This window comes from Rhinatrema bivittatum, chromosome 11 (assembly GCF_901001135.1).
Source record: "Rhinatrema bivittatum chromosome 11, aRhiBiv1.1, whole genome shotgun sequence".
Classification (NCBI taxonomy): Eukaryota; Metazoa; Chordata; class Amphibia; order Gymnophiona; family Rhinatrematidae; genus Rhinatrema; species Rhinatrema bivittatum.
Window position 1 is genome coordinate 64,488,735 of NC_042625.1, and position 16,203 is coordinate 64,504,937.

Genomic DNA, 16,203 nt, shown 5'->3' on the forward strand with positions numbered 1-16,203 from the left:
TGTGGAAATGTATTTGCTGTATTCACATCCCATGCCATATTTTTTTTTAGTTCTTTGCAAATTTGTTTCATTTGGTTTTATTTATTTATTTTTTAGTAAATTAGTGTCCCTGGTTGAACTAGTATGTGCTCCTTCCTTGAATCAGGTAGAAGTTTTTTTCCCCTCTTTTAAACCTGTGAAAGACTCAATTTGGGGTTCCAGTCAATAGATCAGGAGAAAGTGGTTTGAGCTATGATGAAAAGGGACTTCCCTTCTCTAGTGTGGTGATGGCCTTTCAGAATCTCATTCAGGTAAGTAGTGCAATGTCATTTATAAAATATGCCAGTTTTCAGTGATTTGGATATTTGCTATTTTCATTGGTTGTTCAACATGGAAACCCTTTTTTAACATGCTTTGTCGCATTTATATGCTACAGGTTACAAAGTGAGAGCCTTGTATACACTTCAATACTTATAAAGTGCGCATACTCAGTACTCAGCCGGCAGCATAATGAAAAATGGGACTAGACACGGTGTCCATATGGAGAGGAAAAATATATACATAGAAATTCTTTATTTAAAACACAATAAAAGATGTATCATTGTATAATGGAATCATTTGTGTAAAATTGGAAAAGTACTTTAATTGTTTGGTAATGAAAACATTAAGGTATACCTTTATTTATAATTGTGTAAAATTTAAAAAGTGTAAACAGTTTGTGTATAACAAGTTTCATATTTGGTGTGTATTTAGAGGTAAAAGCTGCATGCCACAGCTTGAAATTTTGTATTAACCTCAAAAATGGTGAGGTATTAAAGGTGCAATATTTGAGACCTTTTCTTTGCCCTTATATGCCCTTGCCGAGGCATTTTCCTAGCTCACCTTTCAGCTTGTAAGCTTTTTATTCAGTTGCAGAATCAAAGCTTGGCGTGAACGCTATCTTTTTCTAAATTTATTTGTAAGCCTGGCAAGGTTGAGGCACTGATGTTTCACATTGCCATGCCCAAAATAGTTTTTGTAACTTGCCCTTTCCCTCAACTTGCACAAATGTCTCTAAAGTTGCACTTGCATCCTGTTAAAGCCTTGGAGTTCATACTGTTAAGCTGCCCCTCACATACTGTTCACATAGCAATGCTGACCCCATATGTGTTTAGTGCCTGAAAATGAAATCCAGTGACTTGTAAAACACTTTTGTAAATTTGGCCTTTAGCCTTGTAACTCTGTACTAAGCAATCCAGTGGTTATGCTGGCACAGGATGTACGTGCACCTTTATGAACATTGCAAAAGGGAGAGTTGATCCCTGCATATATGTGTATGTATAGGTGAACAATTTTTAGAGTAAGCTGGTCATATTTAAAGTGTTTATTGTAGCCAAGTATTGCACTATTAATATCTGTAGAAGGTCTAAAGGGTCTGGCAAAACATGGCGTACATAAGCTGACAAGAAAAGGTTGTGTAAAGGAAATTGAGCAAGCTACCCCTGAAGAAAATCAGTGACGAACTGAAAAACAGAAAAGATGCATTGTTTGGAGATGTGTAAGCCAGTGCTGCTCTATCCCATGAGCCCCCAGAGGCTCTAAGCGGTTACTGGCTCTTTAAAGGGAAAGGCCTTCATTTCTTCACGTTTATCCCCCCAGCAGCGCTGGAGAGCGAGGTGGCTTCAATAAGCCTGGTGGTAAGTTTTTGAGTATTACAATGGGTAGTGTAAAAAAAAAAAAAAAAAAAAAAAAGTCACTTTATAGAAAGAAACGTTATTTTTGATTAGCCTGACGAGTACAAAGAATGAGTAGTGGGTCCTGCCGGCATAATAGGGGTGTATGGTTAACCTTTGGTTACAAAAAAAAAATGAAAAGGGCACCTTGATGTATCAATGTTATTTCTATATTTATGATGGGGGAAATAAAAGTAAAACTTAACACCCACAACTTATAAAGTGTTAACAGATTGGCACTGTAGGGCCATTTTGAAGAATAATTGTTGGTCATTAATGGTTTGGAAATCTTAAAATCTAGCAAATTTTCCCCCAATAAAGTAAAAGGTGTTAAGCCCTTGCTGCTGCTGGTTTACTGCAGCTCAGGTCAATTGAGTTTAACAGCAAACACCATCTAATGGTGGTTGCAAGTAGATAATGTTTGTGGATTGCAACCCATGAGGTACATACTAATGGCATTTTCTGTAATTTTCCCGGCTCACAGGACTCCTGGATGAAGGACCAGACATTGACCTTGGTAATTCTCATTTAGATTTCTCTCTACCATGCATATGTTGAATTAATAAATTTACTAGTGCACCTTGTGCTGATTCAGTATGTAACTCCCTCAGAACACTGCCATAGTTTTATGCATAGTAGTCTGTTTTATTTGCAGACCCTATAGCCTTGTGGTTAGGAAATGTGGAGTGATTTGATAAGACTGGTGTTTTCTCTGTATCAGTGCACTAGATGCATTGTGATTGCTGATTTTAATAAAACACTTTTCCCTGTACGTACCCAGGTCAGTCCAGATCATGGGTTGAGCCTCCTGTCCAGCAGGTGGAGACAGACTAAAACTGAAAGGGTATCCTATATGAGGACAGAGCCTACCCTGTAGCCCTTCAGTATTTGTCTGTCTCCAGCAGGTGGAACAGCTCACCCTGTGGTTCCCTGTTTACTTTATTCTCTCTCCCTTTGGGGATTCTTTCTACTTTTTCTTCTAACGCTGACTGGATCAAGCAAGGGCTTGCCCCTTGTTTTATATAGCCTAGGCTCCCTATTCCCAGTGGTCCTCGGCTGCAGGGGTGGATATTGGTGTTGCCAGTCAATCCCCCTGTTCAGCATCTATCTCTCTCCCTCTCCCTCCATAAATGTCTGCCTTCACTGGGCTGAATCTTTTTCTAAGGCTGCCTGCTGGGATCCTTTCCCTGTCTTGTCAAAAAAAAAAAAAAAAAAGGGAGAAAGTTCTCTACCTTACTCTTAAAGTTTTGTAGCCTCTGAGAGAGTTTAGGAGCATGCAGACTTCAGTCTCTGCCTCCGCTCCTGCAGCCCCGGCAGCCCAGCTGATTTTAAGTGCTGCTCTTCCCCCACATCGGAGCCATGCTGAGATCCCCACTGTCTGGCTTGTGGGGATTCCTCCTTGTGTCTCTCTAGAGAGGGACTTTGTTCTCGCTGTTTGCCCTCAGGAACCCCATCCAGACCTTCTAAATGTTTGGCCACGCCGTTCCCAAGCCGTCAAACCGCAGGAACAGCGGCCATTTTGTTTTTCTGCTGCTTCATTTTCAGAGCAGCCTGAGCCACAGGACCTGGTTTTTTTCCGTCCCATCCTGGATCTCGAGGGTCAACCAGACCCTCGGGGTGCCCCATTTCCGGATGGAAACCCTTCAGGCAGTGATAGTGGCGGTCCATCCCGGAGAATTTTTGGCCTCCCTCGATCTGACAGCGGCCTACCTGCACATGCCGATCCGTGCCGAACATCCGAGATTTCTCAGATTCCACATCCTGGGTCAACACTTCCAGTTCCAAGCCCTGCCCTTCGGTCTCGCCACGGCACCATGCACATTTACAGAGGTGGTGGTGGCGGTGGCCCTTCGGAAGGACGGGGTGCTGGTTCCACCCGTACTTGGACGATTGGTTAATCTGAGCCAGGTCGGAGACCCTATGTCATCAGGCGGTGGACGGAGTACTTTCTCTTCTCTCATCCCTGGGATGGATTGTCAATTTTTCCAAGAGCAATCTCCATCTGACCCAGGTCTTGGAGTTTCTGGGGGCTCGCTTAGATACCTGCGTCGGCAAGGTCTTTCTGTCTTACTCTAGAGCTTTCAAGCTTGATGGATCAGGTTCAGAGCTTCCTCTCCATGCCTCTTCCCACAGCATGGGATTATCTGCAGGTCCTGAGGACCATGGCTTCCACAATCGACCTGGTTCCCTGGGCTTTGCACATATGCGTCTGTTACAGAGGGCTTTGGTGACCCGTTGGCAGCCGGTATCGGATCAGTTTCAGATGCATGCAGCTCCCACTTTCCGTCTCTACCATCAGCGACTTACAATGGTGGCTTTCTCTCAAGCCCCTCCTTTGTGGAATGTCCCTTCGGACCCCGCAGTGGGTTGTAGTCATGACGGATGCCAGCCTTTCCAGTTGGGGTGCAGTTTGTCAGTCCCAGACCACGCAGGGGCACTGGTCCCCAACTCAGTCTTGCTGGCACATCAACCGCCTGGAGACTCGTGCAGTTCGCCTGGCGCTCAAGGCGTTCCTTCCACTACTTCGGCAACAAGCAGTCCGGGTGCTCTCGGACAACTCTACCACCGTGGCGTACATCAATCGCCAGGGGGGCACCAGGAGTTGGCTGGTGGTCCTCGAAACAAGTCGACTCCTCGCGTGGGCAGAGCAACACCTGGACTGCCTCGCAGCGTCTCACATTGCGGGCAACGAGAAAGTTCAAGCCAACTTCTTGAGTCGTCAGCATCTGGACCCAGGCGAGTGGGAGTTGTCGGACGACGCCATGGCCCTAATCGTCAGCAGGTGGGGTCCCCCACACCTAGACTTGATGGCAACCCTGACCAAGGCTCCCAGGTTCTTCAGCTGCCGGAGGGAACACTGCTGGGAAAGGGTGGATGCTCTGGCCTTTCCGTGGCCGCTCGATGTTCTTCTGTACATATTTTCCTCCCTGGCCTCTCATAGGGAGAGTGCTCAGACAGATAGAGCTTCACAGCAGTCTGGTCATCCTCGTGGCTTCACAGGCCGTGGTTCGCGGACCTAGTCACTCTCACGTCAGTCGGTCCCCTCCGCCTTGGATAGCTTCAATACCTTCTCCAACAAGGTCCTGTATTTTTTGACTAGGCGGATTGCTTTTGAATGGCGAAGGTTGAGACGAAGGGGATATGCTGTGGACATTATTTCCACTATTTTGCGGGCTAGCAAAACTTCTACGTACCTCGCCTATGTCTGGATCTGGAAGGTCTTTGAGATGGTCTGTGAGGAAACAGGTTTTACAGCACGTTCGGCTTCAGTCTCGCTAGTCCTCTCTTTTCTCCAGCATGGCCTCTCTAAGGGTCTCTCCTTTGGCTGGCTCTGTGTACAGGTGTCTGCCCTAGGTTCTCTCTTGGGAAGCTTCGAAGGCCACGCGGTTGCGTCTCATCTGGATGTTGACAGTTTTCTCAAAGGGGTCAAACATTTGAAGCCGCGGTTGCGTCCCACTTGTCCCTCGTGGAGTTTGAATCTGGTCTTCCGGTCTCTTTGACAGGCTCCCTTTGAGCCCCTTCGCCGTTCTACCCTTAAGGATCTGACACTGAAGGCAGTGTGTTTTGTTTCTATTTGCTCCGTTAGAAGGGTGTCTGAGATTCAAGCATTGTCTTGCCGTGAGCCCTTCCTACGTTTCTCGGACTCCGGGGTCTCTCTTAAGACTGTCCCGACATTCCTCCCGAAGGTTGTGTCGTCTTTTCATGTCAACCAGTCGGAGCTCCCCGCGTTTTCTCTTACGGATATTGCGAGTCCCGGCGGGGAGGATCTCCGCCGTCTAGATGTAAAACGCGTTCTCATGCGTTATCTGGAGGTGACTAATGACTTTAGTTTTGGATCATCTCTTCGTCTCAGGCCTCTAAGACTATGATATCTCGCTGGTTGAAGGAAGCGATCTCGTCTGCCTACATCTGACAGGGATGTCCGGTCCCAGAGGGTCTCAAGGCCCATTCCTTGCGCTCAGGCGGCTTTCTGGGTGGAAAGCCAGTCAGTCTCCCTGCAGGAGATATGCAGGACTGCTACCTGGAAGTCTCTGCATACTTTGGCTAGACATTACCGCCTGGATGTTCAGGCGCCAGTGTTTGGGTCCTTTGGGCAGCAGGTACTTCGAGTGGGACTGTCAAGGTCCCACCCTGTCTAGGGAAGCTTTGGTACATCCCACGGTCTGGACTGATCCGGGTACATACAGGGAAAGGAAAATTTAGTTCTTACCTGTTAATTTTCGTTCCTGTAGTACCACAGATCAGTCCAGACACCCTTCCCTTTCTTGTCTTCCTGTCCGCTCGAAGATCCTTATTCTAGCCCTCCAATACTGTGTCCTCTGTTCTGTGTTCCTTAATAGGAGGTACCGGAAGTATCTCTGTGATTGTGGACATTTAAGGAAGAGTGCCCATGCACAGAGTTCATTCGCTATTTCTCCTGTTTCCAATTTTCAGAGTTCTCTTGTTGTTTGCTCGAGTTCTTCTGTAACTTGCTTGTTCCATGATGTTTAGTTCTCTGCTCTGACAATAGTTTTACTGAAGGGCTACAGGTTAGGCTCTGTCCTTGTATAGGATACCCTTTCAGTTTGTCTGTCTTCACCTGCTGGACAGTAGGTTCAACCCATGGTCTGGACTGATCCGTGGTACTACAGGAACGAAAATGAACAGGTAAAAACTAATTTTCCTTTCCTGAACATACCCAGATCAGTCCAGACCAGTGGGTTATTCATCCCTTCCAGCAGATGGAGTCAGAACAAAACTTTGAGGTACTGCTTAACTGAGAGTGCCACCTGCAGGACCTCGGTATTTTTTTGTTTTACAGTAGTTCTAGGTTCCATATCACAGATGCTCTCTGAGGTGCTAGGCATTTTCATGGGCCATCCCCAAGGTGGAGCCAGGCCACGGGGGGGGGTTGGATACCCCTGACTGAGTTCACCCGCAGCATACTGGATGGTCCTCAACCCTCTAAGGCACCCTCTTGGCCTTCTTCCTCTAGGCAGGGAAGTACCCATTTAATCCTTGTTTAAAAAAAACCCAAAACAACCAGTAGCTTTCCTAGCATGTAGCAGATGGACTCAGGACCAGTGGGAGGTATAGTGTGCTCCTGATAGTTGGAGACTGAGTCAGATTTCAATCTGACGTCAGCACTACATATACCCCTGCAGGAAGCTCTGCTCTTCAGTATTTCTCAGTCTCCTTAGTTTGGGGCTCTACACATGCTTGCTCAGTGTTAGGAAATCCAAGCCAAAGAGAAAATTCCAAAATCTTACCTCTACCAGACGAGCCCCGCTCTCCTGCGGTGATACCTAAGGGTCCCTCACCCAGTCGAATTCCTGAGGTGAATTCCGAGATCCCTCAGAGGTAAGCCTCGGTCTGGTGTGGACTTAGCCCCCAGGAGGGAGCGGCTGAGAGGCAGCGGGTGCAAGACAGAGCACGGCAATGAAGGTATTTCCCTCTCCCCCCTGCAGCCGGAGACTGCCTGGCACGAGACTGGCTCGAGGGTCCTCACATGTGGAGGCCCTCCGGGGGGGGGGGGGTTCGCTGTCTTACTTGCGTTGTCGCTGACGCCATTTCCCCCCCCCTTGATCGCCATACTGTCCGCCTAACTGAGCTGTGCGCACAGCGGCGAGCCGGGCGCATAACATAGGTGCCGCGCGCACACATAGCCTGCACGTATATAAACACACAGACCGGGTTTGCACGCCCCTACACGCACAAACCATGGCACCACCGTCCAAGAAAGACAAAGCACAAGCCCTCTGCCCAGCCTGCCACATAAGAGCTGTGCAGCATGAAGAGGCTACTCCCCTGTGCCTACAGTGCGAGACGGCTCTGGGAGAACCAGGGCAAGGTCCCCCCAGCCAGTACAGGAATCCAGATCCACTGATAGTACCCCGGACCTCTATCCCCAGCTCGGCCCTCCAGACGGGGCCCTCGGGGAACGCCACTGGGTTCAATATATTCCTGTGGAATTCTTTAAAGGTCTGCAAACCTTCGTCCAGGCGCAATTGGCGCCACCGATACCACAGCCTCCACTAGAGAAGCCAAACCTCCCCAGGCCCTTCTTGGCCTCCTAGAGACGTGCCTCCCTCGGACAAAAGCCTAACCTTAAGGGACACAGACACCTCGAAGGAAGACAAAGACGCCCTCCAGGAATGGAACCATACTGAAGCATGATGCGTTTTTTCTCCAAAGATGAACTACCAGACCTCGTGTCCCTGAGCCTGAGGGAGCTGGCCATCTCAGGCACAAGCACCACAGCGGAGCCAAAGACGAACCGTCTTCTGGTCGGGCTCCGTCAGGCCTCACATCATTTCCCATTGCTGCAAGCCGTAGAGCAACTGATCGACCTGGAATGTAACGCTCCAGCGGCCAGTTTCAAAGGAGGACAGGCCCTAGAAGCCCTATAACCACTGGAACCCTCAGCCAAAGAACTCCGGTGTTTCCCAAAGTGGACGCCATGGTCTGCGCTGTCACAAAGCGCACTACCATTCCAGTCGAAGGAGGAGCGGCACTCTATGCCCAAGACAGACGTCAGGAATCCATCCTTAAACAGTCATTTGCACCAACTATAACATTATAGATAGCGGCCTGCTAGGCGCATGCTTGTCAATGGCCTGGATCACCACCACGCCTGTCGAAACATTAGAACCAGCAATATCCTTCCTCACAGATGCGACTTCTGACCTGGTGCACACTTCAGCCAGGGGCTTCTCATCCATTGTGGCAGCCAGAAGGCAACTCTGGCTCCGAAGCTGGTCAGCCGACGCGACTTCCAAAACGAAATTCACAAGAATGCCGTTTAAAGGAACCCTCCTGTTTGGAAGCGAACTGGAGAAGTGAGCTGACAAATGGGGCGAATCTCCAGTACCTCAGTTACCGGAGGACAAGATCAAGAGAAGCCAATGCCCCTCTCCCCGAACATCTAAGGGCAGAGGATCACAGCATTTCAGACCGTACAAGAATACATACCAAGCACCTCGCCCTGCAGGCAGGGGCCAGGCCTTTCGGAACAATCACAACAAGAGGGGAGCTGGCTCAGGTCCAAGCCCCAGCCGCACCCCGCAATGAGAATCAACACCCATCCACAGGAAGAAGCCATAGGGGCAGGCTTGCCCGATTCTACCAAAGATGGGTCGAGAACGTCAGACGAGTGGGTCCTAACCATCATTCGAGAGGGATACTTTCTGGACTTCTATAGCATCCCTCCAGACAAATTTTGTGAAATCTCCCTGCCATTCCCCCTCCAAGATCCTGCCATCCTGGCAGTGGAAACCACACTAACCAAATTGCTCACCTTAAAGGCTATAACACCGGTGCCCACGCACCAACGAAATACTGGATACTATTCCATCTATTTTATCATCCCCAAGAAAGAGGGAACGTACCGGCCCATCCTGGACCTCAAGTCTGTCAACCGCTACCTGAGGGTATCACACCTCTGCATGGAAACCCTACGCTCGGTCATAAGGGCGGTACAGTCGGGAGAATTTCTGACCTCCCTGGACCTGTCAGAAGCCTATCTGCCCATCCCGGTCCATCACGATCATCAGCGCTTCCTACGCTTCATGATCCTGGGCCATCACTACTAGTTCAGAGTGCAACCCTTCGGGCTAGCTACAGCCCCTCGGACGTTCACCAAAATCATGGTCGTAGTGGTGGCAACAGTGAGGAAAGAAGGAATTCTCGTTCACCCATATTTGGACGATTGGCTGATGAGGGCAAAATCTCCAGAGGAAAGTCATCAGACGACCACCAGAGTTGAGAATCTCCTGGAGAACTTCGGATGGGTAGTCAACGGAACCAAGAGCTGTCTGCAGCCCTCCCAATCTCTGGAATTACCTGGGAGTCCAGTTCGACACCCAACAGGAGAAGGTCATTTCCCCCCCCCCCCCCCCCCCCCCCCCACAAGGAGAAAGAATTGATGGACCAGTTGAGAACTATTGAACGGCGCTCACCCCACGGTGTGGGACTACCTCCAAGTCCTCGGACTCATGACATCAACCCTAAAAGTCGTACCATGGGCAAGGGCCCACGTGCGACCACTACAACATTCCCTACTGTCACGATGGAACCAGATGTCCCAAGACTACACCGTCCGCCTCCAGTTACCGGCGGAGGTACGGATCCAGCTCCTATGGTGGCTAATAGAAGACCACCTGAGCAAAGGAGTAAGGCTATCCCCACCGACCTGGGTCTTGCTCACCACAGATGCGAGCCTACGAGGGTGGGGAGCCCAGGGACAGTGGGACAAGGAAGAGTCAGGATGGAATATCAACCGTCTGGAAGCCCGGGTAGTCAGTCTAGCCTGCCTACGCTTCAGCCACAGACTCCGGGGTGAAATCTGTCAGTCATGTAGGATAACACCACAACAGTGGCCTACATCAATCGACAGGAACCAGAAGCCAACAGATGTCCCTGGAAATAGACCCCCTAATGGCGTGGGCGGAAGCAAACCTACAAAGGATCTCGGCCGCCCACATCACGGGAAAAGACAACGTCGCTGCAGATTACCGCAGCGGGAAAGTCTAGACCCAGGGGAGTGGATACTGTCAACCACAGCCTTCCAGTTAATAATAGACCGCTGGGGAACTCCAGCCATGGATCTTCTGGCAACCCGGTCCAACGCCCAAGTTCTTCAGCTGCATAAGAGAACCACAATCCCAGGGGATCGGCGCCCTTGTCCAGACCTGGCCACAGGAAGACCTGCTGTATGCCTTTCCTCCATGGCCACTACTGGTTGGGATCATCTGCAAGATAGAACACCATAGGGGGCTAGTACTTCTAGTGGCCCCGGACTGGCCAAGAAGGCCGTGGTACGCAGGCATGCGAAGACCTCTGGTGGGGAATGCCCTGTGTCTACCTCCACACAGGGACCTGCTCCAGCAAGGACCGATCCTCCACGAAGACCCAACTCTGTTCTTGCTTACCATTGAGAGGACTCGCCTGAAGAAGAGCGGATACTCGGGGACAGTGATTGACACCTTGCTCTGAGCACACAAATTTTCCACATCTTTAACTTACATATGAATATGAAGAATATTCGAAGCCTGGTGTGAAGACCATGACATCCTTCCGCGGACAGTCAAAATTCCCATGATCCTGGAATTTCTGCAGGAAGGCTTGAAGAAGGGGTTGTCTTTCAACTCCATCAAGGTTCAACTAACTGGCCGCGCTGGCCTGCTTCAGAGCCAAAGTGGACGGCATCAGTCTCTTCCCATCCAGACGTCTCCCGCTTCCTGAGAGGGGTCAAGCAAATCCGACCTGATAATTTCATTTTCCTTAGTGTAGACAGATGGACTTGGTATCCCGCCCACGGCTGCCTCAGAATAAGGAAACCTCAGGTGACGATCCCCGAGAGCAAGATGAGCACAAGTAAGCCACGCTTTACCTCTAGTTAGGACACCTATAGTTACTGGGTGTCGGCGTCTCTCGGTTGAGTGCACTGGCGATTTCCAGCTAAAATTCACATCAACCAGTTCACCAAGCTAATCAAGTTATTCAAACACACATATATCCACAATTGCTTTTCGAGGAGAATACTGAAGAGCAGAGCTTCCTGCACGGGTGTATGTAGTGCTGACGTCAGATTGAAATCTGACTTCATCTCCAACTGCTATCAGGAGCACACTATACCCGTTGGTCCTGAGTCCATCTGTCTACACTAAGGAAAACGAAATTATCAGGTAAGTAATTTCTCCAATACAAGAAGCAGAAGATCCGAGCTTAGCAGGAACTTTAGTGGGGAGGGCCTAGTCAGCGGGAGCTGTCTGCCAGGGCCAGGAGGTGCAAGACTAAGTGACAGTCGACTGGCTGTTAACTTGGGGGCTCGCGGTCGTTTGTGACGTTAGTGCCGGGAGGGAACCGCAGTACCTTGTTTCTTGTGTACTCCTGTGCTCTGGTGCCAACTGTGTTCCTGGGAACTCCCCGGTGGGGATTGAATCCATTCCCGCCGGCGGCTGTGGGCCCGAGTCCTGTGCATGTTGCCATAGGGGAGCGCCTAGAGGTGTGATTGGGAGACATGGTGCCAAAACTAAAATGGCCGCCTGCCATGCATGTGGTGCAGTGGCAGCGGGTCTGAATTTGCGTTCCTTCTGCCCGGCGTGCATTTCGGGACAGGAAGGCCCCCTCGAGCCACGCAAGAAGTCGCGACAGGAGGTCAGAAGGCTCTGTTCCCGTTGCCACCAGGGAGGAGGTGCAGGAGACAGCAGGGCAGTTAGGTGATTCTCCCCCTACTCTTTCCCCAGTCAGGCAGGATCCCTCAGAAGAGGAAGGTGAGGCGACTGACAGTTCCCAGGATCAGAGGAAGATGAATCAGGATTTTTCCCTGTATTATATTCTCCTTCTCCATAAGGCCTACCTGGCTAGGAGAAGGGGAGTAAGAAAGTGGGCAGGGGATTGCCCGTGGGCCCCCACAGCTAAGAAGTCTAAAGTGGCTTTTTGGGTGACTGGCGATATTCTTCAGTGCCTGGGTTTGCACAGAGCGGCTGCAGAGGCTGGTCCCAGAGACTGTGAGGACTTGGATCAGTCCCAGTTGGACCCCCTCGATACAGGAGCTGATGCGCTGCTGACCCCTGACGCAGTTGGGGCAAAAGATGACCTGATCCTGACGAGTTCCCGGTCCTGGAGGGAGGCATTCCACGGATAGTGTGTCTGCTTTAAAGGGATGAACTGCGCTCCCTCATCCCACGGTGTTGGAGGAATTAGGAGTGAAGGTCACTCAGAAAAAGTTGGGTAATGAGGGTGTTAACCCAGTCCTAGATGGCCTGAGGGGACCCACTAGCGCTTTTCCATTGCCCAAGAAGATCTGAAAGCTGGTGAACCGGTAGTGGTTCTCCCCAGATGCTGGTCTGAAGGTGGGTAGAGCAACAGCCAAGCTTCCTCCCTTAATGGAGGAATCCCTGGAATTGCTGAGGATCCCCAAGCTGGACGTGGCGGACTCTGCGGTAACCAAGAAGACTATCCCGGTGGCTGGGACGGCGGCTCTGAAGGATGTCCAGGATCGTAAGCTGGAGGTGCAACTCGAACGGATGTTTGCGGTCTCAGCATTGTCTTCAGGCAGCTGTCTGTGCCAGTTTAATGCAAAGAGCCTGTCTCTGTCGGGTTCAGAAGGGCCTGACGCCGAAGTCCATGGGCAGACTGTGGCGCATTGTAAGCTGTGCTTCTGGAGGGAGGCAGGCATATAGCCTACATGGCAGATGCTTTGTATGATTTGGTGCGTATGTCTGCTCACTGCATGGTCTCCTCTGTAGCAGCTCATAGGCTGCTGTGGTTTCATAACTGGTTGGCCGATTTATCATCCATGGTCCACCTCTGTAATCTTCCCTTTAAGGGGGAAGCTGTTGTTTGGAGTGGACCTGGATCAGTTGAAGGTCCTAGGGGAGTCCAAGAGGAATAGATTGCCAGAGGACAGGAAGCCCAGTAAGGTGTTTCCTTCTTGGGCTCATTTTCAGGATTCCTGTTGGTTTCGTTCCATCAAGTCTTCGTCTGTTTCAGTCTTGAAACAGGGCGGCGGGCGCCAACAGTCCTTTCGTAGACTATGCAGGTCGAGCAGAGACACGGTCAGGCAGGGCACTGGGAGCGGAAAATCAGCCCAATGAAGCCAGTGGTTCCCTCTCCTCTGTAGAAGCTGTAGGAGGCAGATTGTCCAGCTTCTGCAAAGAGTGGGAAAATATTACCTTGGACCGTTGAGTGCTGGAGGTGATACAAGAGGGCTACTCTTTAGATTTTTTTGAGCCCACCTTGTGTGGCCTTTGTGGAGTCCCACGTGGTCTCTTGCATCAGGCAGGAGGTAGTGTTGGGGATGCTGCAAAGGCTGCTCGCCCTAAAGGCCGTTGTTCCCATCCCTCTGGAGGAGTAGTCAGGGAAGGTATTCTGTTTGGTGCCAAAAAAAGGGCTCCTTTCGGCCCATTCTCGATTTGCAGAAGGTGAATTGGTTCCTTCGGGTTCCGCACTTTCGTATGGAGACGCTGAGTACTGTGATGGCAGCGGTCCGCAAAGAAGAATTTCTCACATCCCTAGACCTGACAGAAACGTACCTGCACATTCCCATTCAGCAGGAACATCAGAAATTTCTTCGCTTCAAAGTGAGTCAACATTTTCAGTTTAGAGCCCTCCTGTTTGGCTGCTGATGGTGGTGGTGGCTGCAGCTCTTTTTTGGGAGGGAATTTTGGTCCACCCATATCTGGACGATTGGTTGGTTCAAGCAAAGTCCAAGGAGGGAATGCAAGCAGTCCATCTGAAGAGTGATATCCACCTTAGTTTCTTGGTTGGGATATCCATATGCACAAAAATCAGTTGAAGGTGACTCAATCGCTGGTTTATTTAGGGGCCTATTTCAATGCTCAGCGAGGCAGGGTTTTCTTGGCAGCAGACTGGATATTGAAATTGCAGTCTCAGGTCAAGCATCTTCATCTGGAGGTGCCCAAAATGTGGGATTATTTACAGGTCCGAACAGATCATCTCCGTTCTTCTTCAATCAAGAAGACCAGTGACCTCTGACATATATTAGGGTCTGGAAACTGAAGTTTGTTGTCTAGCTCCTCTGGCTGTGGAGATGTTGCATGTGCTGGATTTTCTGCAACAGGGGTTGTCCAAGGGTTTGGCTTACATCTCACTTCGTGTGCAGGTGGCTGCCTTGGGTGCGCGTAGAAGCAGGTTTCAGGGTAGAGTTCTGTTCATCCGGTTGTGGAAAGATTCCTCAAAGGGGTTAAGCTGTTGCATCCTCTGGTGTGAAAGATCTGCTCAGATTAAAGTCTCAACCTAGTACTTCCTGTCCTTTGTGACCCCCCCTTGAACCCTTGAGAAGGGCTACCCTGAAGGATTTGACTCTGAAAGTGGTCTTTTTGGTAGCTATTTTTCAGCTCGAAGGATTTCAGAACTTCAGGCTCTCATGTAGGCATCCGTTTTTGCAGATTTCTGGGAATGGAATCTCATTGAAAACAGTGCCTTCCTTTGTTCCTAAGGTGGTGTCTGCCTTTCATGTTAATCAGACTGTAGATCTTCCAGGTTTTCCAGAGTAGTCAAAAGATTCTCCTCAGGATAGAGAATTACATCTTCTGGATGTGCAGTGGATACTACTTCGGTATTTGTAGGTTACTAATGCTTTTCGTCGCTCAGATCATCTGTTTGTCCTCTTCAGTGAACTGAAGAAAGGGGACAAAGCCTCTAAGGTTACCATATCTCATTGGCTTAGGGAGGCCATTTGTTCGGCTTACATCTGTAAGGGATGCCAAATTCCTGTCTGAGCGCATTCCACTAGGGCGCAGGCTGCTTCCTGGGCTGAGTGTCAACTTCTGTTGCCACTAGAGATTTGTGGGACAGCAGTGTGTCCTCAATTCATACCTTTACCAGGCATTATCTGGATGTCAGGACGCAGGATGAGCCATTCTTCAGAGAGTGTCCTGCGTGCAGGTCTTTCAGGGGCCCACCAGGTTTAGGGCTGCTTGGGTACATCCCAGTGGTCTGGACTGATCTGGGTATGTTCAGGAAAGGAAAATTTGGTTCTTACCTGCTAATTTTTGTTCCTGTAATACCACAGATCAGTCCAGGGGCCCTCCTGTTTGATGCCGGAAGACTGATTTTCTGCCAAGTTCTGATGCTTGGTACAGAATTTTTCTGTTTAATAAAGAATTTTTCTCTGAGGGCAGTTACAGGATTCACTTCCTTGCTTGTTTGGTTCTTGATGAACTAGATTTATAGTATCTTGGCTTGGGTACAGGGGAATACTGAGGTCCTGCAGGTGGCACTCTATTACAAAGCAGTGCCTCAAAGTTTTGTTTTCCAACTCCATCTGCTGGAAGGGATGAATAACCCACTGGTCTGATCTGTGATAGTACAGGAATGAAAATTAACAGGTAAGAACCAATTTTCCTTTATATAGCTTTATTTTAAACTGAATATCTAAGAGAGGATTCCTTAAGACATTACAGAAGAATTGTTCTCAGTTGACTGAAATTTTCAGGTTGTTGAAATCATTAAATCTGTTGGTGCTTAAAGTCTGCAGTTTTTAAAGAATTACTAAGGCTGGTTCAAGCTACCAGGGCTGGAAATGCTGAGGAGTGTGCCAAATGACTCTTGATATTTGTCAGCATACCTAAGTTTCCATTGTGATCTTCTGCCCTATAAGCCATAGGTGGGCATTCTGCTGCCAGAGTTGTGTAAGAGTTGGAGTTGGGGAAATTTATTCCATAAGACTGTGCTTGAAAACAGTCTGTGTATGTATTTATATATATATATATTAGTGCCCTAATCCTTGTGTGTTTATCCTCTACAGGGCAGCTGGTGAGGCTGGCTGCCCTCCCACAGACTGGATCTAGAAGCTAGTGATTGGCAAACTATTACAGTTTTGGAATAAGTTATCTAAACAGTAAAAGGAAGCAAGAGGAGACTACAGGGATGGAAAAGAAAAAAGGGAAATATGTTGGCATAAAGAACCTTTCCATAAAAGTATTCATCAACCAGACTGCTAGTGCATTCATTAAAGATCATTGTTCTATACTTTAAATGCATTATTCTCTGTGCAGTGATGTGT

General features: G+C 49.3%; 1 protein-coding gene across 3 annotated transcripts in view; it reads left to right on the forward strand.

Moving 5' to 3' along the window:
* The window catches only part of EWSR1 (EWS RNA binding protein 1), a 135,320-nt gene that overhangs the window by 65,937 nt on the left and 53,180 nt on the right, over positions 1-16,203 (forward strand). For 2 of the 3 annotated variants that reach the window (XM_029572070.1, XM_029572073.1), the window contains exons 9-10: positions 1,618-1,655; positions 2,176-2,208. In XM_029572070.1, the coding sequence (XP_029427930.1) occupies positions 1,618-1,655; positions 2,176-2,208 (71 nt within the window). The remainder of the gene's footprint in view (positions 1-1,617; positions 1,656-2,175; positions 2,209-16,203) is intronic. The other variant, XM_029572071.1, reaches the window with a different exon arrangement.